The sequence below is a fragment of the Ursus arctos genome, unplaced genomic scaffold (genome assembly GCF_023065955.2).
Source record: "Ursus arctos isolate Adak ecotype North America unplaced genomic scaffold, UrsArc2.0 scaffold_19, whole genome shotgun sequence".
Lineage (NCBI taxonomy): Eukaryota > Metazoa > Chordata > Mammalia > Carnivora > Ursidae > Ursus > Ursus arctos.
The window spans coordinates 43709224-43734320 of NW_026622863.1; the positions used below are offsets into that span (position 1 = coordinate 43709224).

Consider the following 25097-nt stretch of genomic DNA (forward strand, 5'->3'; position numbering starts at 1 on the left):
GAACTCCTTGAAGACCTTCCTATCACAAACTCTTGTGTCCAGAGTGACCCGGGGTTTGGAGCCTCGCTTTCACCGCGCAGCCAAGTAGCTGGCGCCTTTTGGGAAGAGCGTTACCGTGGAGACGAGCGCGCGAGGGGGGCAGGTCTCGGGAAAGGCGGAAATCGGTTGTGGAAGTCTGGGCGGCCATTTTGAAACCGGGCAAGAGGGCCGGGACCGGAGCGGCCAAGTGACGGTTGACCGGTTTCAACTAAGTGACTGGTACCGCGGGGCGGGGGAGAAGAGGGAGGTACCTGGGGCCACCCCAGGGAGGGATGCGGGGGGCGGGGGGCGGAGAGAAGGGGAGGGAGGAGGGGGAGGTGAGAAGGGGAGAGGCAAGAGAAAGGGAGGGGAGTGGAGGGGCGGAGAAAGGGCGGGGCGACGAGAAAGGAGAGGCCAAGAGAAGAAGCGAGGAGATGAGTAGGTGCGGGGCTATAAGAGGCGGGACGTGGAGCCGGTAGCTGTCCGGGGTATGGAAAAGGGTCGTGAGAAGGGAGTGTGGGGCCAAAAGGTGTCGCGGTTCGGGGGAATGGTGAGGACCGAGAAGGTGCTGACCGACAAGATAGCGCCCTCGTGGAACAAGAAAAAGATGCAGGGCGAGGAGAAGGCGCGGAGCGAGGGGAAGGCCAGGGGCGAGGACAGATCCCGAGGCAAAGAGAGGGTATCTAAGGAGAATGGGCGTGGTTCTACGAGGGGGCGGGGTGAGGGGCAGGCTCGAGAAGAACTGCTCTCCAAAGACCAGGGGAAAAGGCGGATCGATAAGGGGCGGGTTGAAGAACAAGGACAGACACAGGATCGAGGGCGGGGCAAAGAAGGCAAGCCAACCGAGGAGCAAGCTCCAGGCGAGAAACAGGGGCGGGGACAGGGAAAGGGGCGGGACGTGGAGAAAGTCTGGGCCCAGAAACCGGAAAAGGGAGAGGCTAGATACAGGACGCGGTACCAAGGCAGGGCCCGGGCCAAGAGAAAGGGGAGATGCGAAGAGAAGTGGGGGGACGGGGCAAGTGGTGGGGGCGGAGCCAGGTGCAGGTGCAAGTGCAAGTGCAAGTGCACGACCAGAGAGAGTAGCAGAACTGGGGAAAATAGGTGGGGCACAGCCAAAGCCAGAAACAGAAACAGAGACCCGGTGAAGAGTAGGGGAGAGATGCAGAGCAGAGGCGGAGCAAAGAACAAGTATGGCGCAAGGTTAAGGGGTGAGGCGAGGAGGCGGGGCGAAACTAGGAGCAGGGGCGTGTCCAGGAGCAAGAGTAGAGGGGGCACCTGGAGTAAAAATAAAGGTGGGATCCAGAATAGGAGCAGGTGCAGCATCTGGGTCAGGGGCGAAGTCTGGAGCAGAAGCGGAACCAGGAGCAAGAGCAGGGGCGGGGCCAGAAGCAAGAGTGGGGGCGGGGCCGGGAGCACGTGCAGGGGCGGAGCCAGGAGCAAGAGCGGGGGCGGGGCCAGCAAGTGCAGGGGCGGGGCCAGGAGTAAGAGCAAGGGTGGAGCCAGAAGTCTGAGTAGAGGTGGGGCGAGAAGCAGGGGCTGGGCAAAGCGCAGGAACTTGGTAGGATCTCGGAAGGCCGCTCTCGGGCGCAGTCTGGCTGGCAGGTGTTGACCCCCTCTCCAGGTTCGAGTCACGTTGCACGCTGCCCCGCGGTGTACCTTGCTGGCCCTTCGTGGCCGAAACTCCGAATCATGCGGGCTCTGTGGGCACTACTGGCGGTGCTACTGGCATCGTGGAGGCTGTGGGCGATCCAGGATATCCAGGAGTGCACCTGGCAGGTTGTCCTGAACAAGTTCGAGAGGGTAGGCAAGAATGGCATGAGCGACCGCTTCTTTGATCAAGAGCCCCTGGAGACACTGGACAGTGTGTTCACCCCGCTGGTGGATGCACCCACCGACCAGGGAGAGGTGAGGGGACTGGGGTCAGGTGAATGGGAGAGGTCATAGATTGGCACCCCGCTGGGCTCTGGACATTTGCCCAACTTTTTCTTGCAGAAATACCTGAGCTTCCCATACTACCTGAAGATCAACTACTCCTGCAATGGAGAGGTGAGTGGGTGTGGCGGGGGTGAGCTCATTTGTGTGGCCCTCAGTCTCCCCAATCTCTAACATTTTAATAGTGGTGTCACCACCAGACCTTGGTGACCCTAAGGATTCAAGAAGATTCCCAGTATCCTACCAGGCACATAGTAGGTGCTCAAGTAAGCTTTTTTTTTTTTTTCCATTAAAAAAAATTGAGATGGGGCGCCTGGGTGGCTCAGTAGGTTGAGCGTCTGACTCTTGGTTTTGGCTTGGGATGTGAGCCCCACTTCTGCTCCACTCTCAGAGCAGAGTCAGCTTGGGGCTCTCTCTCCCTCTCCCTCTCCCCTCCCCCTCCTCTCTCTCTTGCTCTCTTTCTCTCTAAAATAAATAGATAAATATTTTTAAAAGATTGAGATGTAACTCATGTATCATAAAATTCACCACTTAAAGTGGACAGTTTAATAGTTTTTAACATATTAACAAATTGTGCCAGCATTACCACTAATTATAGACCACATTCATCACCATAAAAAGAAACCCGGTACCCCCATCCTTCAGCCTCTGGAGACCACTGACCTACTTTCTGTTCCTATGAGTTTACTTATTCTGGACATTTTCTATAAATGGAGTTGTCCAATAGGCAGCCTTTTGTGCCTTGCTTCTTTCGCTCAGCACACTTTTAAGGCTCGCCGGTGCCATGACATGTATCAATGTTTACCTTTTAATGGTTGAATAATATTTAATTGTAAGGGCATGCTACATTTCGTTTATCCATTCATTAATTGATGGACATTTGGGTGATTTCCACTTTTTTGGCTATTATGAACAATGCTGTTATAAATGTGTATACAAGTTTTTCTGTCGATATATGTTTTCAGTTCTCTTAGGTAAGTGCCTACAAATGGAATTGCTGGGTCTAATGTTGACTCTGTTTCACTTCCGAAGAACTGCCTGATTGCTCTCTAAAGCAGCTGCACCATTTTCCACTCCCATCAGCAGTGTGTGAGGGAGTGTACCAGTTTCTCTCCATCTTCACCAACACTTGTTCATCTTTTGATTATAGCCAAAAGATGAGGGTGTGAGGTGGTATCTCATTGTGGTTTTGAGTTACATTTCCCTCCATGACTCTTGATGTTGAACATATGCTCACCAGTAACTATCTATCTTCTTTGGAGAAATACCTATTCAAATTCTTTGCCAAATTGGGTTGTCTTTTTATTGTTGCATTGTAAAATTTCCTTATATATTCTGGATACGAGTTCCTTATCAGATATAAGATTTGTAAATATTTTGTCACATTCTGTGGGTTGTCTTTTAACTTTCTTGATGGTGTTCTTTTTTTTTTTTTTTTTAAAGATTTTATTTATTTATGTGACAGAGAGACAGCCAGCGAGAGAGGGAACACAGCAGGGGAGTGGGAGAGGAAGAAGCAGGCTCCCAGCCGAGGAGCCCGATGTGGGACTCGATCCCGGAACGCCGGGATCACGCCCTGAGCCGAAGGCAGACGCTTAACGACTGCGCTACCCAGGCGCCCCTCTTGATGGTGTTCTTTAAAGCACCAAGGTTTTATGTTTATTGAGGCGTAATTCACAGACCATAAAGTAGCACCAATGTTTTTAACCTTGATGAAGTCCAGTTTAACAGTTTTTTTCCTTCCGTTGCTTGTGCTGTTGGTGTTGTCTTAAGAGGGCTATGCCTAGGTCATGAAGATGGACTTCCATGTTTTCTTCTAAGAGTTTTTTAGTTTTAACTCTTATGTTTAGGTGTTTGAGCCATTTTGAGTTATTTTTTTGTGTGGTGTGAGGTAGGGGTCCACCTTTTGCATGTGAATATCCTGTATCCCATTATCATGTGTATCAGTGAATTGTCTTGGCACTATTGTCAGAAGTCAATTGACCGGGGCACCTGGGTGGCTCAGGTCATGATCTCCAGGTCCTGGGATTGAGCCCCACATTGGGCTTCCTGCTAAGCAGGGAGTCTGCTTCTCTCTCTCTCCTTCCGCCCCTCCTCACTGCTCATTCTCTCTCTCTCTCTCTCTCTCTCTCAAATAAATAAATAAAATCTTTAAACAGCAACAACAACAGAAATCAATTGACCATAACTGTAAAGGTTTATTTCTGGGTATAATTCTATTCCATTGCTCTGTATGTCTGCCCATATGCCAGTATCACATAGTCTTGATTCCTGTGGGTTTATAGTAAGTTTTCAAATCAGAAAGTTTGAATCCTCCAACTGTGTTGTTCTTTGCCAAGATTGTTTTGGCTCAAGTAAGCTTTTTGAGGACAGTAGAATGTTGTGGTCTAGAACTGAAGTTCTGGAAGCAGCAGACCTGAGTTTGAACCTGCCATTGACTAACATTTACTTGGAGGACGTATGGCATGATAGTTGATACTTTGGGCTCTGAAGCCAGGCTGCCTGGGTTCAAATCCCAGCTATGCTACATAATAACTGTGATCTCTGGAAAAGTACTTAACGTCTCTGTATCAACATTTCCTCATCTTTATCAAGGATTCTATAGTGATCATATGCACTTCACAAAATTATTGAATATGTGTGAAGCAATTAGCACAGTGTCTGGTTCATAGAAAGAGCTCAGTGAATGCTAGCAACAAGTTTGTAGAGTGTGACCTTGGTCAGAGAGTTTTACTCCATGAATCTTCTCTCCTTATCTGTAAAAGTGTGATAATAATACCTTTATCTGGCCATTCAACACCTACAATGAGTCAGATCTTTTTTTTTTTTTTTTTAAACAACATGGGGCATATAATGATTAACAGCATGGCTAGGTTTTTCTTTTTTTTTTTTTTTTTTTTTAAGATTTTATTTATTTATTTGACAGAGATAGAGACAGCCACCGAGAGGGAACACAAGCAGGGGGAGTGTGAGAGGAAGAAGCAGGCTCATAGCGGAGGAGCCTGATGTGGGGCTCGATCCCATAACACCGGGATCACGCCCTGAGCCGAAGGCAGACGCTCAACCGCTGTGCCACTCAGGCGCCCCATGGCTAGGTTTTTCTTATGGATTCAGGCCACCAGAGAAGCAATCAGCAAGTAAATACATAAACTAATTTCCGAAGAGTAATCAGTGCAAAGAGGAAAATAAAATGTGATATATTAGAAAAGATGGTGTTAAGGAATGGTTGGGGAAGGTCTCTGAGGAGGCTTGAGCAGAGACCTGAGTGATGAAAATGGAGGATTGAGGAGACTGGGGGAAAGCACCCCAGGCCAAGGGAGAGGCTAACGCAACAAATGCAATGGTCCTGTAGTAGGACAGAGGCTGCTGTGTGTGAAGAGCCATGAATGGGGGCACAGTGGAAGGAGACAGGGGACGGAAGTGACCCCGGGGAGAGTGAGGACACAGCCCCTGCTCTGAGTGAGATGGAGGAGCCATGAGAAGGTTCTGAGCAAAGGAGCGCCTAATCTGACTTAGGTGTTCCCAGGCTCCCTCCTGCTGTGTTAGGGAGAGGATGGGGGCAGAGAGACAGTGAGGAGGCTGTCCGGTGCCTAGGCAGGAGTTGAGGGTGGACAGGACCAGGGTCACTGTTGCCTGAACGGAAGAGCCCTGCCTCACTGGCACCTGCTGCCCTGCGGTTGAAAAACCCCAGGGGCACCTGGGGGGCTCAGTCTGTTAGGCATCCAACTCTCGATCTCAGCTCAGGTTTTGATCTCTGGGTTGTGAGTTCAAGCCCCATGTTGGGCTCCACGCTGGGCATGGAGCCTCCTTAAAAAAAAAAAAAAAAGACAGAAAAGACACAGAAGTAGGGCTGGGACAGGTAGAGTTGGCAGGGTTGAAAGGGCCCTGGCTGAGCCGATGAAGGCCTGTGCAAAGGTGGTTGTACCCATTAATTTTTTTCAAAGATTTTATTTATTAATTTGACACACACACACACACATACGCACACACGCGTGCGCACCTGCTTGAGTGCCAGTGGGGGGAGGGGCAGAAGGAGAGGGAGACTCCCTGCTGAGCAGGGAGCCCAATATGGAGCTCGATGGCAGGACCCTGACCCAGGGATCATGACCTGAGCCGAAGGCAGATGCTCAACTGACTGAGTCACTCAGGCGCCCCTGGTTGAACCCATTAAATCTCTCTCCCTGGTCTCACAGCCTACCCTCCACCCAAGAAGGCTGCTTGAGTGTAGCCTTCTCTTGGAGACGCCTCTAAGCCTTTGCTTATGCTGTTCCATACACCTGGCACACCCTTCTCCTTCCCTCCTTTCATCTCCACTGTAAGCCCTGCCTCCCTTTCTCCACCTAGCCAAGACCCTGGAATTTCTGGGAGGCTATGTCCCCGGCTATGTCCTCCTGCTCCTTCCTCTTCCTTTCTGTGTAACTGCCCTGTCCCACCCTCACCCACAGGCTCCAGCTCCAAAACCTGGCTATCCTCTGACTGGTGGGGGTGGCAGAGAGTCAAATTTCTGCAGGGAGGGTAGAAGCCTCAAGAGTGGGACTGGGAACCCCTGAAGTGTGAGGGAAGAGGCTACTAGCAGCTCTGGGTGCCAGGTTCATTCCCACTTGCTCAGTTCTGCTTATCCCATGCTGCGATGCCCTGTGCATTCCCTACATCCAAGTTCTGTCTGAAGACAATGGCTCTGGCCTTACCTTCTCCTGTGACTCCCTTCACAGCCCCTAGCCCCTCTGCCGGTCTCCTAGCGTGGCCTGTCCCCACCCCAGCCCCAAACCTAGACCATGTTCTCTGACCTTCTCGTGGTGGAGAGTCTCTTCTCCCACCTAGTCTGAGAAGATGGGCTACTAAAGATGGGCTCAAGGCAGGGGTACCCAGAGCCTCTCTTAAGTACACACCTGTGGGGCCATCTTGCCCTCAGTCCTCCGAGGCCCAGGTCCGCAAGGGCCACCTGACGGGGCTGAAGCCCATGGTGCTGGTGACCTTCCAGTCCCCAGTCAACTTCCATCACTGGAAGATAGAGCAGCTGCAAATCCAGATGGAAGCAGCCCCCTTCCGCGACAAAGGTGGGCCTGGGGGGCACCTGGAGGGGCCACAGACTGGCAAGGGTGTGGGGATCTTGCTGGGGGCCTCAGCGGGGTCCATGACCTTGAGGGGAGGCTGACATCCTCAGAGGAGCCCATGGCCTGGCAGGGTTGTGGGAGTTTGGGGGGGCCACAGTGGGGTCTATGACCTGGAAGGGGGCAGAGGGAGGACTCAGCAGGGTCCGTGGCCTAGAGAGGACCACATAGAGGCCCCAGTGGTATCCATGGCCTAGAGGGGGGCATGGGGAGGTCCAGGGAGATCCCCGTGGACTGTGGCCTGGGGGGTGCCCCTGGGAGGCGCCAGCAGCCTCAGCGTCCAGTGCCGACCAGCAGAGCAGTGCACCGCGGACGAGATGTGTGTCATGAGCTGGTACACGCCCATGCCCATCAAGAACGGCAGCGTGGTCATGCGAGTGGATGTCAGCAGCAATGGCCTGGGGCCCTTCATTCCCAATAAAAGGTGCCCTTTCCCAAGCCCGGGGCGGGGGGTAGACTCTGGGAGGGACTTCCGCATCTCCAGATCCCCCAAGAAGCCAGGAGGAGACCAAAGGGAGGGAACAGGGTAGGGAGGTGATTGTGCGCTATGCCAGGAGCCCCTGAAGCTAGAACCCTCGCCTGTGCTTGTCCACACCGGCTGCCAGGTTTCAGGTGAACATCAACGGCTTCTTACAGAGACAGCAAGACAACACCCTCCATTTCACTGTGGGAAATGAGGTGAGGGGCCCGGACAGTAGAGAAACATGGTAGAAAACGTGGGTTAAAGACAGTGGGCTAGGGCCCCAATTACTTCCCAGACAAGTGGCAGACCCCACTTCCAGAGTGCTACCCTTGCGCCAGGCCTGGGGTGACGTGCCCCACTAAATGTGCGACCACGTTCAGTCTTCACAAGGACCCTGGGAGGGAACCCATTCTCAGGAGGAGAAAACTGAGGCCCCTAAGGGATGGAGCCACTTGCCCCCAGTCTCCCAGCACATACCTGTGGAACGGGACTTGAAACGATGTCGGCCTGACTCCCGCCCCCGTAGTCTTCACTGCGGTGCATGCATGCATTCAGAAGGTGCTTAACTGAGCACACTGCGTGGCACCGTGGGAACACACCAGTGAACACACGGATGCAGACGGAGCTGACATTCTAGTGGGAGAGACAGACACCACACAGTAAACATGAGGTCAAGTAAATCCCAGAGTAGGTGAACAGGGGGTAAGCGCTCTGGAGAGAGTTCAGGGTGAAGGGGATTGGGTCAGTGCAGGAGAGGGTTGCATAGTTAATGGGATGGTCAGGAAAGGCGTAACGAGAAGGTGGACATTTGAGTAAAGTCTTGGAGGAGGAGAGGAGCGAAGCACGTGAATACTAGGAGAAGGGCATTTCACACACAGGGAATAGCCAGTGCAAAGCCTCAGAGGTGGGAATGTGCCCAATTGAGTCTGGGAAGCAGTGAAGAGGTCCATGTGGCCAGGAGAGAGTGAGCCAGGGGGAGACCCATGATGGATAGGGTCAAAGAGGTGACAGGGACAAATCGTATGTGGCCTCATGGGTCAGGTGAGGACTTTAGTTTTTTTACCCTAAATGAGATGGAGCCATGGGAGGGTAGGAGTGCTGAGTAGCCCTCCTTCCATCTCCACTTGCCCCCCGCCCCCACCAGATCTTCAGTCTGATACCCCGGTACTTCATGAATGTCTCGTCGAGGCCCCTGTGGCACACTGTGGACCAAGCACCTGTGCTCATCCTGGGCGGCATTCCCGATGAGAAGTCCGTGCTGCTGACCGACACCAGTTTCACCGACTCCTTTCTCGTGGAGGTGAGTGGCGCAGGGCAGGCGGTGGGTGGGCTGGGGCTTCTTGAAGGGTGCTGGGCCTCAGCCTCTAAAAGAAGGTAGGGCCTGGGGCTGTGGAAAGAGTCTCTAAAGTCATAGCAGCTCCCACGAGAGGCAGATAGCAGGAAGGGGCGCTCTGGCTCCAGGTCCAGATTCGGCCACCTCCTGGCTGTGTGACCCTGGGGCAAGTCATTTCACCTACCCGGGCCTCAGAGTCCCCATCTGTCCCATCTGGAAAATGCAAACAATCTTTATATTCACCTCATAGAATCATCCTGTGTTTGGTAGAAGTTAACATCAGCCACACACAGAACGAGTACTTTACTTTTAAAGTTGGTTTGAATCAGGACCAACGCACTGTGTTTGGTTAAGTCTCTTAATACTCTTCTCACCTGCAAGTCTGCTCCCCATTCCACCTTCTTCCCCTCATCTACCACCTTTTCTCAGGCAATTGGAGAAACCAGGCCTTTTGTGCTGTAGAGTTTAGCTGCTTGCTTCTTCGTGGAACTGGTGAATGTGTCCCTCTGACCCTGTGTCCTCGTCCGCTCCGGTTGCCGTAACAAAATCCCACAGACTGTGTGTCCGCGAGAAAAATTTATAATCTCACAGCTCTGGAGGCTGGGAGTCCAAGATCAAAGCGCCAGGGAGGGTTGGTTTCTGGGGAGGCCTCTCCTCGGCTCGCAAATGTCTTCTCACCGTGTGCTCACACAGCCTTTTCTCTGTGCTCACCAGTGGAGTGAGAGATCTCGGGTGTCTCTTCCTCTTCTCATAAGGACACCAGTCCAATAGGATTAGGGGCCCATCCTTGTGACCTCAGTGGACCTCAATTATCTCCTTAATGGCAGGGTTAGGGATTCAACATATAAATTAGAGGTGGGGATGCAATTCTGTGCATAACACCCCAAAGAGTTATTGCCTATAGACTGGTACTAAGCTTTAGAAACATGATTAAATTTAGATTATTTTAGTCAACAATCCTCCATTGATGGTGCTTTCCCACTGTTCGTCGATGATAACGCCAGTGTTAGTGACTGGCTAGTTGTGTTGAAGGTAAAATGGGGTGGTTGGGCCAAGCATGAGATCTCTGGGATCCGACCGTGGCCTGGGGAAGATTTCGCTGTGTGCTGTTGAGTGTGCTGTGCACTGCCAAACTCCAGGGAGCACATAAAGTTCCAGCTGCCTCTGGCTTGGGTCACCTGCTTCCCTGAGCCATGTTGGGGAAGTGTGGCCACAAGGTACCACTTCACGGTGAGCGGGGACGGTGCCTTGGGGGCAGCTGCGTGTGTCCATCCCAAGCAGTTGTCCGAGCAGATGCCTGCCCGCAAGGCAGGACGTGGGGGCTGAAGCCAAGGTAAACCCGCTCCCACTGACTGTGCTCCCCTGCAGTTGAACATCGACAGTTGCTGGGTAGGCTCCTTCTACTGCCCTCAGGCCAGTTTTACTGCCACCATCTATGATGCCATTGCCACCGAGAGCACTCTCTTCATTCGGCAGAATCAGCTTGTCTACTATTTTACCGGCACCTATCTCACCCTCCATGAGAGCAACCGCGGCAGTGGTGAGGGGCCCCTGGCATCTCAGGGAAGGGGTCGTGCTTGTGGGAGCCCCAGGGAGGGCACCCCAGTGAACCCATCCACTGGAAGCGCCCGGGACTGGAATTTCCATGGGTGGGGAGGGGGTATTGGAGGGACTTTCCGAGGTCCTTGATCATCGCCACCTACCCTACGTGGCCTTCTCCTACCCTCTATATGCTGGGGTAAGGCTTTCCTCCAGACCTGTGAACCAGCAGAGGGGAGAGGGAGGCGTGAGAGGGAAGGGAGGGAGCAGAGAGAGAGAGAGAGAGAGAGAGAGAGAAAGTCACGTGCACACACACACAGTGTCAGAAAGACGGAGGAAGACCTGCCAAGAGACATGCATAGCAAAGGAGAAATTTGGGGGGTGGGAGAGAGGCATGGAGAGTCAGAGAGAGAGGCAGACAGAGAGAAAGTGGGATGAGTAGTTGGAGAAGAAAAGCCACGGAGACTGATCACAGAGGAAAAGAGACTTTTGAGTCAACCTTATCTTTTAAATGATACCCAAACCGTCCTGGTCCTCAGCTCCCCTCCCCCATATAAATGAGAGAGGTCATTTTATAGGGTCCCGGAAATTTGTATTATAACCTATATTTCATTAAGGCTTACTCCCAACAGGTTCATTTTTGTCCGTTTCTTACTTAGGACATTTGACAGTAGGAGGAACCAAATTAAAATGGACTTAAGTCAAAGAAAGGGGGTGTTTATTGGCTTAGATAGATGAAAAACCCAGGAGCATTTGGTTTCAGGTGCAGCTGGATTGAGGGGCTCACTGGAGCTTAGACAGGCTGCTCCTTGTGGTAGCCATGGTGATCCCTCCTCCACCAACATCTACGGGCTTTTATCCTCTCAGGGGCCCCGGGGAAGAGCATGTCTCCATTAGTAGTGGCAGCTGGGACTGTCTCTGGTTGATCCAGCTTGGTCACATGCCCAGTTGAACCCATCACTCTGGCCAGGGGAATACAAGGGTGGGGTTAGCCCAATCTGTACCTCACAGACAGAGTATGAGCAAGGGAGATTTTCCCAAAGGCAGCTGGGCCCCATGCCAATGGCCCCTCAGACACCACACTGAAAGGCCATTAAGGCCATGGAAATATGGATGGGGGTCAGGTCCCAGGTCTATAGACCTGGGTCTGAGGCCCCATGCTGGCCCGCACAGGGAGCTGGGTTCGTGTCCTGGCCAACGAGTGCATCAAGAGGCTGTGCCCCGTGCATTTCCATAGCAACGGCTCGGAGTACGTCATGGCCCTCACCACTGGCAAGCGGGAAGGCTATGTCCACTTGGGGACCATCACAGGTAAGGATGGGGGCCTCTGGCAGTCCAAGAGAGCACTCCATACCCTCGTGCCTCCAAGAATTCTAACCTCTGTCCCTCATCCCTCACCAGGTGCCTTCGGGAGGGGTCCTAGGCAGGAGGCTGTCCCCGCGAGTGGGGACAGGGTTATGCATTTCTAGGAGTAGGACTTGAGTGTGTTATATATCTTCATGATGTGTTTGGTTGCAAAGGGCGGAAGCCCAGTTCAAAAATCATTTAGCCTGATTTGCAGACTTGATAAATGAGAAGACCAAAGTCTTCAGGCATGGCTGGATCCAGGGGCCCACAGGGTCTATGATTAGGACTCTGTCGATATCTTGGCGAGGTAGTGTAGCATAGTGATTACAGCAGAGAGAGACTGCTTGAACACGCCCAACGCAAGTCACCTGTGGCTTTGGACAGGTGACTTAACCTCTCTTTTTGGTCTCGTCGTCCTCATTTGCAAAATGGGGTTAATGACAATACTAGAACCTACCTCTTTGGGTTGGTATAAAGATTAAGTAAGTTGGCATGTGTAAAGGTCTTAGGACAGTGCTAGGGACACAGTGGATGCTCTAAAGGAGTTTATTGTTATGAACCCTGAGATTTGGCTTCATTTCCAAGTAGATACTCCTCTCCTGGGGGTTGAATATGGTCCAGGAAGTTGGGGCTCACATCTCCCACCAGTTTGCGTCATCCCAAAAGAATGAAAGCAGCCTCTTCCATTAGCTCTAGCATGAAGCCAGGGTGCACTCTGATGGGCCCATTCGGGGTCAGTGCCCAGACCTGCACCAATTACTGTGACCAGGGACAGACCCACAATGGTAGGCCAGGGGTGAGTGACTGTCAGGTAGGGGGTGAGACTCGCCCCCTGAAGTCCCACGACTAAGGGAGTGGAAGGCATGGCCACCAGACCCTGGTCAATTGGAGACCTGGCGTGGTGGGATGCCGACGGACTGGGAAGGGCCTGAGCACGGACCTGCCCTGCTCCGCAGATGGCCATGTGTCCTTCAAGTTGCTGCCCAAGCAGCGGTCTGTGTGCGAAGGGATACAAGGTACCTAGCTCCCAGCGGGGTCTGTGGTGTGTGGGCGGGGGGATCAAGAGTGTGGGAGAGCAGATAAGGCTTTAAGCAGGTGAGGGGAGAGGTCATGGCAAAGAACAGTGGTGTCTTGGGAGGGGTGGAGAGTCACAGGGATGGGCGTGACGGTAACAAGAGACCCTGGAGAGGGGCAGGTCCAGGGCTGCTCCAGACCGCCCCCTTCCTGTCCAGTTGTCAACTGCTCTATCACCTGGGCTGTCTTTGATGCTGGTGACTACAATCTACTGATGCTGGTGGAGATCCAAGACCCCACTACCGGGAAGTATTTCCAGGTGGTCAGCTACGACTTGGGTAATTGGGATGCTGTGGGGGAGCTGAGTGGGAAGGGGCAGGAGCCCAGATTGTGAACTTCGAGCCTGTCTGTGGGATCTGTGCTCAGCAGACAGGGGGAGGGAAATGTTGCTCACATCACTGCTGGGTAAGATAGTGATGGAGAAAGGGCTTGGTGGAATAGAGAAACAGAAGAAAAAAATATGACTGGAACAGAGTAAGAATGGGGAGGGAGGGAGATTGGAGGGGTGAGCAGAAGCCAAATCCGGAAGGGTCTTGTGGCTCACAATAAGGAGATTCTATTCTATTCTATTCTATTCTATTCTATTCTATTCTATTCTTTTACCTGAACAGAGAATAGGGCTGCCATGTACAGTTGTATAGGCTGTGCACTGTACTCTGCAGCCAAGATGTCAAAGGAGGCAAATCCTGTGCCCTAACATATTTACATAAAGAAACCCTAAGGGCTAACAGGCCCAAATGAGAAGCCATTGGAGGGGTATTTGGAAGCTGGTGACTTGCCCAGTTTCAGGTTTTGAAAGCTCAGAGCCTCAGAAGATTTTGCTGTGTTCTCCCCGGCTGTAGTCAATGATAACCTGGTCATCCTCTACACCATTCCGGAATTCATTCCTGATGGTAGGAAGGGAAGGCAGAGAGGGTCTCAAAGGTGGATGAGGGCCAGGAGGGGCCCAGATGACCCTTCCCTCACTGCTGTGTCCACTCTACCTCTGTCCCGGCCAGCTCGAGGCCTGCAGTTTCTGATGATCCTAGGGACAGAGTCTTACACCAACTTCCCGATGGTACCCAAGGGCATGTTCTACAACCCGTATAACAACCTGCTGTTCATCTGGGGCAACTTCCTCCTGCAGAGGTATGGGGCTGGACCTATTCTGCCTCTCCCAGTCCCATCAGGGTGGGGGCCCTTTCTGAAGTCATCAGGATTTCAGAGTATGCCCAAGTCCAGAAGTTATCAGGATTCTGATGCGGAAGACACCGGCTGCAGTGGTCAGGGCTGGGATGGAGAAGCTGCCATTGTAAAGCTCTGGGAGGCCTTTCTTAAATGAAACCCGATGTAAGGACCCAGCCTTTGCGAAGGGCATTGTCGGGGGAAAGGTTAGGACACTCTTCACCCCTCAGGAACTTAGGGGCCCATGAGCCAGCTCTATGGGCTGTTGGCAAAGTGCTAGGTTGGCCAAATGCTCCTGTCTACAGGTGGTCAGGCCACCCAGGCTTCCTGGTATGTTCTTACAAGGCTAGCAGAGAACTGAGGAAATGGGTCTTGGGTCTAGTTAGGCCTGGAGTTGGGGGAAGCAGGTATCCTGCAGGAGACTCACCTGGGCGTCCCTAGCTCCCATCTGTGCCCTTGCAGCTACAACAAGGAAAACTTCATCTACCTGGCGGATTTCCCCAAGGAACAGTCCATTAAGTACCTGGTCAACTCGTTCCACGGGGACACGGCTATTGTCACAGAGACTGAGGAGGTGGGCTGCCCAGCTCCTCTTGCCAAACCCCAGGGGTCTCCCTTCTCCCCCTGTCAGGGTAAAGGGGTTCAGGGGAGGAAACGCCCTCAGGGACCCCAGAGAAGGGCAGCAGAAGCTCCCTTTATAGCTGAGAGCCCTGCAACTCAATTTTCCCCCCAGTCTTTGAGCAGAGTGAAAGACTCGGAGTCATGATCTGATTTCCAGAGGGGGCCCTCTTTCATTCTGTCATGTGGTTCACTTCATAAACGTTGAGCACTTACTGTATACCTGACCCAGCGCTGGGGATACAGTGGTGACTGAGTCAGCCCTGCACCTGGTTCTCACAGGGTCACAGTCCAACGACGGTTCAGAGTAGTCGGGGCTGCAGGGAGGAAGACAGTACCTACTGAAGTTCAGAAAGGGGGTGCTGCTGAAATTCCAGTTCAGTGTGTGTGTGTGTGTGTGTGTGTGTGTGTGTGTGTGTGTCAGGGAGGGCTTCACAGAGGAGGCCATATGGAGGAGGGGCATCCTCAAGGCTGGAAGGGATCCTCCAGGCGGAGTCTCAGAAGGGGATGAGGTCTATGGTCAAATGTGTGGTGGAGTGGGCATCAGTGCAGAGATGGGAAACCGAGGCCAAGGGGATGGCGAGAACCCAGAGGGTGCAAAGAGTGAGAAGATAGGGCTTGCCCCTAGGAAACCTGGAGGGGTGTACATGTTAGGGATGCTTCAGTTTCCAGTAATAGCCACTCAAGCGGACTGAAACACTGAGGACATTTATGGTGGCGAGTTGGGGCTGGAAGCAGAGGTGGTCGGGCTCTGGGACGTAGAGGTGGCATCACAGAGAGAAGGTGTGTGAGCTCGCCTGGCCCGAGCTGGAAGTAAGCTCTCGAGCCTCACCCTCACGGAACAGGGCCATCACACTGGGCAGAGGGTGAGGGATCGGAGGACCCCCGGCCCTCCCATACACGCACAGCCGGCTGTCTCACCCCAGATCTGGTACCTCCTGGAGGGCAGCTACCGGATGTACAAGCTGTTCCCGTCCAAAGGCTGGGAAGTGTATATCAGCCTACAGGTGATGCACCAGTCCTCTCTCTACACCTCCAGTGAGACCATGGTCACCCTCTTCTACGAAGACCGCAGACTGTACCAGGTGCCAGGCGGGGGTCATGGGGAGACAACGGGGGGGCCGCGCGGTGGCCCGCTCACAGCAGCTTCCCTGGCCCTGCCTTCCCACTGCAGCTGGTGTACCTTATAGACAAGAAGCAGGGCCGGCTCGTCAAGAGGCTTGTGCCCGTGGAGCAGCTCCTGATGTACGAGCAGCTCGGCAATCACTACCTCTTGAAGCGACAAGGGTAAGAAGATTCTGGACTGCGGCGGTAGTCACGGAGCCCTCGGTGCTGCCCACACAAAGCCCCTGTTCCAGGAGGGGGAGCAAGTCCTCCCCAGAGACAACCTCAGGGCTGTGATGGGGCAGCTTCAGGCCCCTGGAAGCTCAAAGGAGGGACCTGACCGAGACCAGGGGAGGCGGGTGCATCAGGGAGAACCTCAAAGAGGAAGAGGTGGGAGAGCTGTGAGCTGAAGGGGGAGGAAGAATTAGCCAGGTGATAAGATGGAGAAGGGGTTCCAGGCAGGGGGAGCCACGTGTGCAAAGGCCTTGAGGAGGAAAGGAGATTGGGGTTCAAGACAGAGAAGGGTACAGCGCAGACAGAGTGCAGTGCTGGGAGCAGGGTGAGCCTGGTGATTGTAGGGAGGAACTTGGACTTCCTCTTGAGGGTCCTGGGGGGCCATGATGGGACGAAGAGGAGGGACTGCATGGCCAGAGTTTACTGCGTTCAATAATGAGCCTTCTGGTCACCTGCGGAAGAGCCTGGGAGGCAGCTGGGAGAGGGGGCGGGGAGACAGGGGAGGTGGAAGAAGGTGGAAGAAGTTGGGTGGGGGGTAGTGTCTAGGAGGAGGTCCAGGACTCTGGTCTGAGGGACCCAGGGACGTCCAGGGGAATTTGTCCAGGGGCAGCAGGGGCTGAGGCGGAGGAAGAAGGTCAGGGCTGGCTTCGATTTGGAGAGTCAGCATCGCAGAGGTGGGAGGAAGGCCTGGTGGGGGCGGGGGGGGGGGGTCCGTGGTGTGCCAGGCGCGGAAGAGTCAGCTGCCGGCCCCCCACTCCCGCCGCCCAGGAACCACCTGACGCTCTCCTTCACCAGTTTCTGCCCCTTCACTGTGATGCGCCTGCGGGACCTGCCCAACCCGCAGATATACACGCGCCAGGAGCGCTACCAGGCGCGCCCGCCACGCGTGCTGGAGCCCTCGGGCTTCCACGACGAGAACTCGCTCGCCGTGTACCAGGGCCTCGTCTACTACCTGCTTTACCTGCACTCCAAGTACCACAAGGTGGGCGCCTGGCGGGGGTCTGATCTGAGATGGGACTGAGGAGGCCTAGAAAGCAGGGCCCGCGTGCCTCGAGGACGCCCACAGAGGCTGGAACCGAGGGGAGCCGACTGGGAGAGTCTGAGGCTAAGGAGGGACCCCGGGGAGCGGGCAAGCAGGACTTGGGAGAGATGGCTTTGGGAGGGTGGCTGCTGAGCTGGAAGTAGGGCTCACGGGCGGGCCAGGGTCTGGTAGCTTTGGCTTTGGGTTAGAGGCCCGGCATGCCACCTGCCTGGGGCCGCCTCCGCACGCCCAGGCTCACAGTGCTGGCGGTCCCCCCAGCCATACGCGGACCCAGTGCACGACCCCACCTGGCGCTGGTGGAAGAACAAGAAACTGGACCAGGTGCGTAGAGAGGATTGGGGGTCGGGGAGCGGCGGTGTCAGGACACCCCTTCGCGTCCCGGCTCCGGGTCTGACTCTGCCCCGCTCCCATCCCCCAGGATTACTACTTTTATCTGGCGAGCAACTTGCGGAGCGCCAGTAACGTGTACATTGAAATGGCCAGCTACGAGAAGATCTACGACCTCAAGGCCGAGCACGAGCTGCCCGAGCGAATCTTCCTGGACAAGGGCAACAGCTACGCCTTCTCCGTCTTCCTGACGGTCCGCGAGCACTCTTTCGAGTTCCAGCCGGAGCGCGGTCTGTGGGCGAGGCTTGAGTGGAGTCCCTGGGGCGGGGCGAGGGCTGCGGTGGGGGCTGCCGGCGAGGCCAGGGGGCGGGGCCTGGGGGCGGGGCACCGTCCCACACTCGCGGCCTTGACCCCTGCGGGTGCTTGCAGTGCTCACCACCTTAGAGCTGCGCAGCAAAGTGGATCTGGGCGTGGTGCTGGCCGACCCGGGCTGCATCGAGGTGGTGGTGAAGCAGAAGGTCCTCATTAATCGCAACTCGGTGCTTTTCTGGGTGAGATAAAGCGGGGACGGGGTGTCGAGGTGAGGGTGGAGCTCTTGGGTCAGGGCACTGATAGGACAGTCCCCGGGTCCTCAGGCAGGCCTGCTGACTTCTTCAATTCTGCCCCCAACCCCAGGTTACGCTCAATGATAAAAGGTCTTGCTTTGATCAAGGCATTAGTGGACATCACCTCATGAAGACCTCCATGTTGGTCAAGGTTCGATCCAAGACTAGAGGGGAGGGGACGAGGGAGGAGGGAAAAGATTGAGCCAACGCGGCCCACCATCATCACCTGCTCATACCCACAGGTGGTGGGCGCAGTCGGGCACTGTTTCCAGAACACACACCGGGGACCCCGCATGCAAGTATTAGACCTTGGGTTTTCGGGCCCTGTGCTGGGAGGGTGGGGATTGGATTGGGTCTCAACTGGGCAGATTTTGAGTGCTCCCCCTGGAAATCCCACTAGTGCATTCATAATTTCTTTCTTTTCGTTCATTCGCCCACCCACCCACCCACTCCTTTCATCCATTCATGTTTGCAGAAAGGGCTGTCTTTAAGGTTGTGTACATTGCCCCAGGCTTGTATGTTCCTTCTAATATTTTTCTGCACGGCAAAGTAAAGCATTTGCGACACAGGGCTTTTTATTCCCAGTTGGCCAGAGGAAGTCATGTGGACCAGCTGGGCCCCGTCTTTCACACGTTGCTCTTCATCTGCCCAGTCACATGCTTTGTTCATTCGAGTGGGTCCTTAGATCTTTACTTGCTTACCCACGCGACATCCCTTTTGCACAGAGGCAGACACTGAGGCTCAGAGAGGTGCAGACATCTGCTCAGAGTAACCTAAGGAGCTAATAAGTGGTAAAGGAGGAACTGGACCGAGGTGCCTCGTTCTCACCCCCTTCCGTGCCCACTCACCAGCAGACAGACCCTGCTGTTCCTCCCTCCTGGCTTGGTATGACCCAGGGCAGTTAAAAAAAAAAAAAAAAAAAGGACAGGGTTGTAATACCCCCAACTGCTTGTGGGGAAGAGGAGAGCAGGGAGGAGTGTCTGACTCAGCATCCAACAAGTATTTCCTGCTAACCTTGGCAATACATATTATTTTCCTCTTTATGATAACCCCAGAAGGTCAAAGTTAATATCCTTATGTTTGACCCAAAGGATCCATTCTAGGTGTCTTAATCTGCAACACTCTGTTACAGTAAAAGGTTGGAAACAACCTAAATGTCTGTTAATAGGAGAGTGGTTAAGTAAATCCTGATACATTCATGCAACAGAAAACTATGCAGTTGTAAAAAAAAGGGGGGGGGGAAGATCTCCACATACTGATGTGGAATAGTCTCCAAAGTGAATTTTATTTTGTTTTGTTTTATTATTTTTTTAAAGATTTTATTTACTTATTCATGAGAGACGGGGCAGGGGGAGAAGCAGGCTCCCTTCTGAGTAAGAAGCCTGATGTGAGACTCGATCCCAGGACCCTGGGATCAAGTCCTGAGCCAAAGGCAGAGGCTTAATTGACTGAGCCACTCAGGCGCCCCTATTTTCTTTTGTTTTAAAGATTTATTTATTTGTTTATTTATTTATTTATTTATTTATTTATTGGAGAACATGAGCAGGGGGAAGGGGCAGAGAGAGAAACTCAGGCAGACTCTGCACTGAGCGTGGAGCCTGATGGGGGCTCAACCCCATGACCCTGAGATGTGAGAGATCTGAGCCAAAACCAAGAGTTGGAGGCTTAACTGACTGCACCCACTCAGGCACCTCCAAAATGTATTTTATTCTTAAGAAAAAAAAGCAGAGGGGCGCCTGGGTGGCACAGCGGTTAAGCATCTGCCTTCGGCTCACGGCGTGATCCCGGCGTTATGGGATCGAGCCCCACATCAGGCTCCTCCACTATGAGCCTGCTTCTTCCTCTCCCACTCCCCCTGCTTGTGTTCCCTCTCTCGCTGGCTGTCTCTATCTCTGTCAAATAAATAAATAAAATCTTTAAAAAAAAAAAAAAACAGGGTACAGAACAGTACATATAAAACATTAGCATGAAGGAGGTTAATTAAGAACATATATTCATGTTGGCTTTTATTTGCATGAAGAAACTGGGAAAATAAGTGAGAAAGTCCTTATAGTGGATTGCTGCTCTGGGATGGAGAGGCAGGACACTTGGGAAATGGGAATGGAGGTGAAACTTGCCACTGTGTGTGTGTGTGTGTGTGTGTGTGTGTGTGTGTGGAAAGTGGAGAGAGATGAGATGAAGTAAGGGGGCAGATCACATGAGGCCTAGTGGGCCATGGTGCCCCAGGAGCCGAGAAGGGACTTGGGTGGTCACAGGCTGCATGCAGGGGACAGACTAGGGGGAGGGGCAGGAACAGGGAGACCAGGGAGGAAACAAGGTTGGGCAAGACAAGGCGGGGAGTGGGGTGGGAGGTGGGGGGAAGAGTTGAGGAGGTTAGGGAGAGAATGGCTCTGTTTTGAAGTCTAGAGACAACAGGATGTTGAGATGGACTGGCTGTGGGTGTGAGAGAGAGAGGTTTCCAGGGCAAGGCTTTTAGCCTGAACTTGGAGGAATGAGGTGCCATGAACCAAGATGAGTTGTGGATAGACTGAATCTGAGCTACCCATTGAGCCTCCCCGTAAGTGCGTGGCTGATAGGTGTACAGTCTGGGGCCCAGGCCTCGCATGGGGAGTGCACATCCGATGGCCACCAACCCCTCTCCCCAGTCACCGTCAAGCCCATGCCACAGTCTTTGGATGTCTGTATTCCTTTGACAATTGGATGAAACCTTTGGACCCTACCCCTGAAATGGGCCAGAGGCTGTTCATTTTGAAGACAGTGTCGTGGAAATTCCCTAACCTCTGACCCCCATTGTGAGTTTCACTTCCCTTCTGTGTCCCAGGCTCCTTCCGGATTTGTTATTTGAGAATTCAGGCCCACACTGAGCCCTATGCAGTGCACCTGCAAGTGGGTGCCCCTGTAGGTGTTAGTGATGTTGTGTGTCTTTTTCTGGGGGTACCACTTCAGGTGTGGCTTTGGATAATTAATAAACGGCTTGACCTCTCTGCGCCTCACTGTTGCCATCTGGGTCATGGAGATGTGAGTAGTCTCTTCCATACAAGGCTCGTTTTGTTGAGGATTAAATTTGAGTTTGAAGCACTTAGGACATCACCCAGTGCCTGGCATACAGTAAGAATGACGTAAATGTTTGCAGTTTTAGAGTATTTTTTTTAATGATAATAATGATCATGCAGCAGTGGTGAGAGTGAGCCTGGCAGGAGGTGGCCAGGTGTGGGGGAGGAGGGGTGTCTGCTCCGCCCCCCAGTGCAAGGCTTTTCTCCTCCCACGTAGGGCAACCTGATGGTGCCAGTGTTCATCGGCTGCCCCCCAGGCAAGCGCCTGGCCTTCGACATCACCTACACACTGGAGTACAACCGCCTGCAGAACAAACACTACTTCGACTGCGTGCACGTTGACCCCGAGATGCCCTGCTTCCTCTTCCGTGATAGTGCGTGTCCAGTCCCCTCGTCCCATCCATTCCCGGTCCTCTGTCCCCACCACGGCCCGCCTGCCCTCACTGCCCGCTCACTTCCTCATTCATCCTCTGCTCCTCCCCCTTGGTCTTCTCATCTCTCTTTCCTCCCCTCTCCATCCTCCACTTCTCGGGCCAAGCTAATTTCTTCTCCTCCTGGCCTCCCTCCAACCCCACAGTCTTCTACCCTTTCTTCTTGATCCAAGACTTGGTGACGGGAGAGTCAGGCAGTTTTCAGGGCAGGTAAAGATGTGGCCAAGCCAGCGACTGACGGGAGTTTGGGGGGTGGGAGTGGCTAGGGGGACAAAGTGCGGAGTGGGTGGTAGAGGAGCGGAACTCTGGGCCCTGAAGCCGGTCCGTGTGCGCCTCTGCACCCGGCAGCTACGTGCTCACGGTGGTAGGCGGCGGGCCCACGATGGACACCATCAAGGAATACAGTGAGGAGGAGATTTACCGCTTCAACAGCCCCTTGGACAAGTAATGCCTGCGGGACCCTGCCCGCAATCCGCCCTCTTTCCTCTGCAGGCCTCTCTTGCTTCCCAGCCACAGACCTCACCCTCGCTGCAAGCACCGCTCACCCGGTAGCTCAGGCTCCTAGGATGGTGCAAATGCTCGCCCCGCCCATGCTGCCAGGCCCCGCCCTCCTAAGGCTCCCCTGGCCCCTTCCCTCTGCGGCTCATACTGCGGGCCTCTCTCTGCACCTGCAGCAGTGGTCCCTCCCCTCCTGCCCCCCACTGAGGTTACATGGTCCTGCACAGGACTAACAGCCTCATCTGGACCACCAAGAACACAACGACCACCAAGGACTCGGCCTTCAACATCATGACCCACCAGAGTTTGGGCATCGAGTGAGTGCATGGCCTAATTGCTGGTCCCCTTATCCCCCACCTGTCCACAGTCTGTCTGGGCTGTTGTCCCTTCTGCCTCTGGGAGACCTCTTGATCTTCAAGCCAGACTGACTGCCTTCATGTTCCTCAAATGGGGCTGGCTCCTTGTCTGCTGTGCTGGTCCCTCTTACTCTTTCTTCAGGCCTTAGTTCAGGTGTCCGTTCACCCAGGGCAATTTTTCTGACCGTTCTAAATGGGATATTGGTTTACATGACCTTCTGTGCTTTGCCCCTTCTCACCCTCACCTCTCTGTTTGTGCCTCCCTTATCCCAACCTGCCCTTTTGAGCTGTCACTGTCTCTTGTGGGTTCTGTCTCCCTTATAGGTCCAGGTCCTGATAGACTAAACACGGTGTTTGTTGAATGAGACAGTGAATGAATTCAGTCATTCATTTGTTGACATTTGAATGGAGGTCATGATGAATGAACAAAACAATGGAGGAACAAATTAATATATAGGGGCTCAATAACTATTTTTGATTCAGTGAAAGGAAGAAAATGATTCCATGAGCAAATAAAGGAAGTGAATGAATGAATGGGGCAACCAACTTGCACCTAGTCAGTAATCAACCTATATTTATTGAATAAATGAATAAAGGAAAACATATGTGAATAGAGATGTGACTTTGTACCTAGTAGGTACTCAGTATATTTGTGGGATGAAGGAATGAAGGCAGCAAGGAATAAATGAGGAGTCGGCACATGATAGATACACGCTCCATAATCTAGATGATTGCATTGTAATGGAGGAATTGACAGATGGAGATGTTAAGGCAGGAGGACATGAATGAGTAAACAGCCTGTCACATGGTAGGCATGGAGTCAGCCTTACTGGATGAATGAATGAAGGAGCAAATCAGGGAAGAAGGGACGAGACTCCATCTAGCTGGTGCTCACCCAGAGTCTGTGGGCTGGGGGGAGAGGTCAGAGGTTGGCACATGCTAGCCATGATTTGTAGCACATTGCTTGAACTTGGGTCCCCAGGTGGCTGTGTCTGGAGAACTCCCCATGCCATGACACCATCCCCCATACCATCTTCGCCCCCGAATTCTTCTTCAAGGTGTTGGTGAGCAACAGGTGAGCCAGGCAGGTGGCCCAGGTAGAGTTGGGGGCTTCCTGTGGGGTGCGTGACTCCTCCCCCAATGCTGAACCCCATCCCCACCCCCAGAGGTGTGGACAAGAGCACGTACTGTGACTACCAGCTCATCTTCCTGTTGCATATCCATGGGCTCCCACTCAGTGCCAAGCGGGCCCTCTTCATCCTCATGGTGAGTGGCTGCCCAGGCGCTGCCCTGTTAGGAGAACGGGGCTCCCAGGCTGCCCGCCCGTGCCTGTCGTGTGGTGTCTGCAGGTGTCGTCCTGTGTGTTTATCGGCCTGGTGACCCTCTACATCATCTTCTGCCTCCTGTTGCCGCTCATGGTGAAGGCCTGCAGCGCCCTCCGCTGGAAGATCAACAACATCATCACATCGGAGTCCTACTACCCCTACACGGCCTCTTCCAGAGTCTTCAGTGGCGCATCTGGGACCAGATCCAGGGGCAGCTCCAGTGTCAGCTCTGGTGTCAGTTCCAAAGTGGCAGAGGGGAACCAGGAGGCCCCAGAAGAAACCTCGAAGAAACAGTCTATTACCTAATCCTCTTGCCTGCCTCAAAACCCTGACCCAGGTGCTCCCCTCACTTCCTGGGCCATCTTGGAAATGCGATTATCAACCGCCCCAGGCTTGTTTTGCTTCAATTTTCACTTTTCCTTCAGACCTAAATCCTCATTTCAGGACCAGCTGCGGGCTTACGTTCAGTTAATTTGCACTACACAGCCATATAGGTCATTAAAATCAAAATCCTTCTGTGCCAACTGGTAGATAGCAGCTTCTCTGTGTGCCTGCCAGCTCTGCCCCTCCCCGGGCTGCCCCCAACCTCCCCACTGTCCAGCAAGGTCTTCCACGCCCCAGGCCCATCACTGTAGCCTGCAGTATGTTCTGATTGTTCAGTGCTCAGGTTTAGTACCAGTCATTAAATATTTTGAATTTCAATACTTATCTAGTGTCTGGCTTAAGGAGGGGACTCTCCAGAGGTTAGGATTTTTGTTTTTGTTGCAAGTAGCAAAAATTTCACTTAAATGGCCTACATAGAAATGGTAAGTTATGGGCTTTAATATAGGCTTCAGGGATGGTTTGATCCAGAAGTCTTCAATGTCTATAGGGTTCTGGCTCCATATCTCTGTAGCTTTTCCTGACCTGCCCTCCTCTGAGCGTGATCTCTAATCTCAGGCCAGCCCCCTTCACAGTCTGAGGCTGCTGGTCCACATATCTTATTGTCCAGAGAAAGAAGGGGCTGGAGTCCAACATTCCCGAGCAAGTCCTGTCAGTCACTCTGATTGGATGGGGGTGGGTCCTGAGCTCACCATTTTACTACTCACACTACCAGAGATTTAAGCCAATCGAGCCCACCCCTGGAGCTGAGGGCAGTCCTACCCTAATCTCTTGATTATGTGTGAGGAAGGACCGTCCTTATAAGGAAAATGTGCTGTCAAGAGGAAAAAAGACTGAAAGGCAAAAAACAAAAAACAAAAAAACAAAAAAACCAACAAACGCACCTTGTACTCTACCCACTGTCCATCTAATGAGCTCAACACCAGTCCCTCACCAGAGATCTTGGATGAGGTGACTATGGAGGTTCTGTGACCACTCTCCTCTACTCCTCTACTCTGGGAGTAGAGGCCCAGGGGACACATACTCTGAGGGGACATCAGGGCAGACAGCTGGACCAGCTTGTCTATGATGAGATAGCATAGCTCCAGAGCAGGCAAGGGTGCTGAGGTCATGTTTTGGAGCTTGGAAATTGTCAGAAGAGT

At 53.3% G+C, this 25097-nt stretch overlaps 1 protein-coding gene across 1 annotated transcript; it reads left to right on the forward strand.

Moving 5' to 3' along the window:
* Nucleotides 1-415: 415 nt before the first annotated feature.
* CATSPERG (cation channel sperm associated auxiliary subunit gamma) lies at nt 416-24276 on the forward strand. Its single transcript, XM_026482398.4, has 29 exons — nt 416-456; nt 1640-1923; nt 2011-2064; nt 6863-7007; nt 7359-7485; nt 7667-7739; nt 8669-8824; nt 10226-10397; nt 11570-11707; nt 12700-12759; nt 12976-13095; nt 13660-13710; nt 13816-13945; nt 14444-14555; nt 15526-15684; nt 15774-15886; nt 16706-16919; nt 17238-17300; nt 17398-17596; nt 17736-17857; nt 17982-18062; nt 18154-18210; nt 21182-21338; nt 21542-21605; nt 21744-21839; nt 22121-22210; nt 23232-23324; nt 23416-23515; nt 23599-24276. Exons 1-29 carry the CDS (start codon nt 453-455, stop codon nt 23878-23880), a joined length of 3516 nt encoding a protein of 1171 aa, XP_026338183.1. The 5' UTR covers nt 416-452; the 3' UTR covers nt 23881-24276.
* The last annotated feature ends 821 nt before the right edge of the window (nt 24277-25097 follow it).

Excerpts from the sequence above, each read along its gene's own strand:
- CATSPERG (XM_026482398.4), top strand. Across the intron at positions 17,858-17,981 it reads GCAACTCGGTGCTTTTCTGG|GTTACGCTCAATGATAAAAG; the intron begins GTGAGATAAAGC and ends CCCCAACCCCAG. Across the intron at positions 22,211-23,231 it reads CACCAGAGTTTGGGCATCGA|GTGGCTGTGTCTGGAGAACT; the intron begins GTGAGTGCATGG and ends TTGGGTCCCCAG.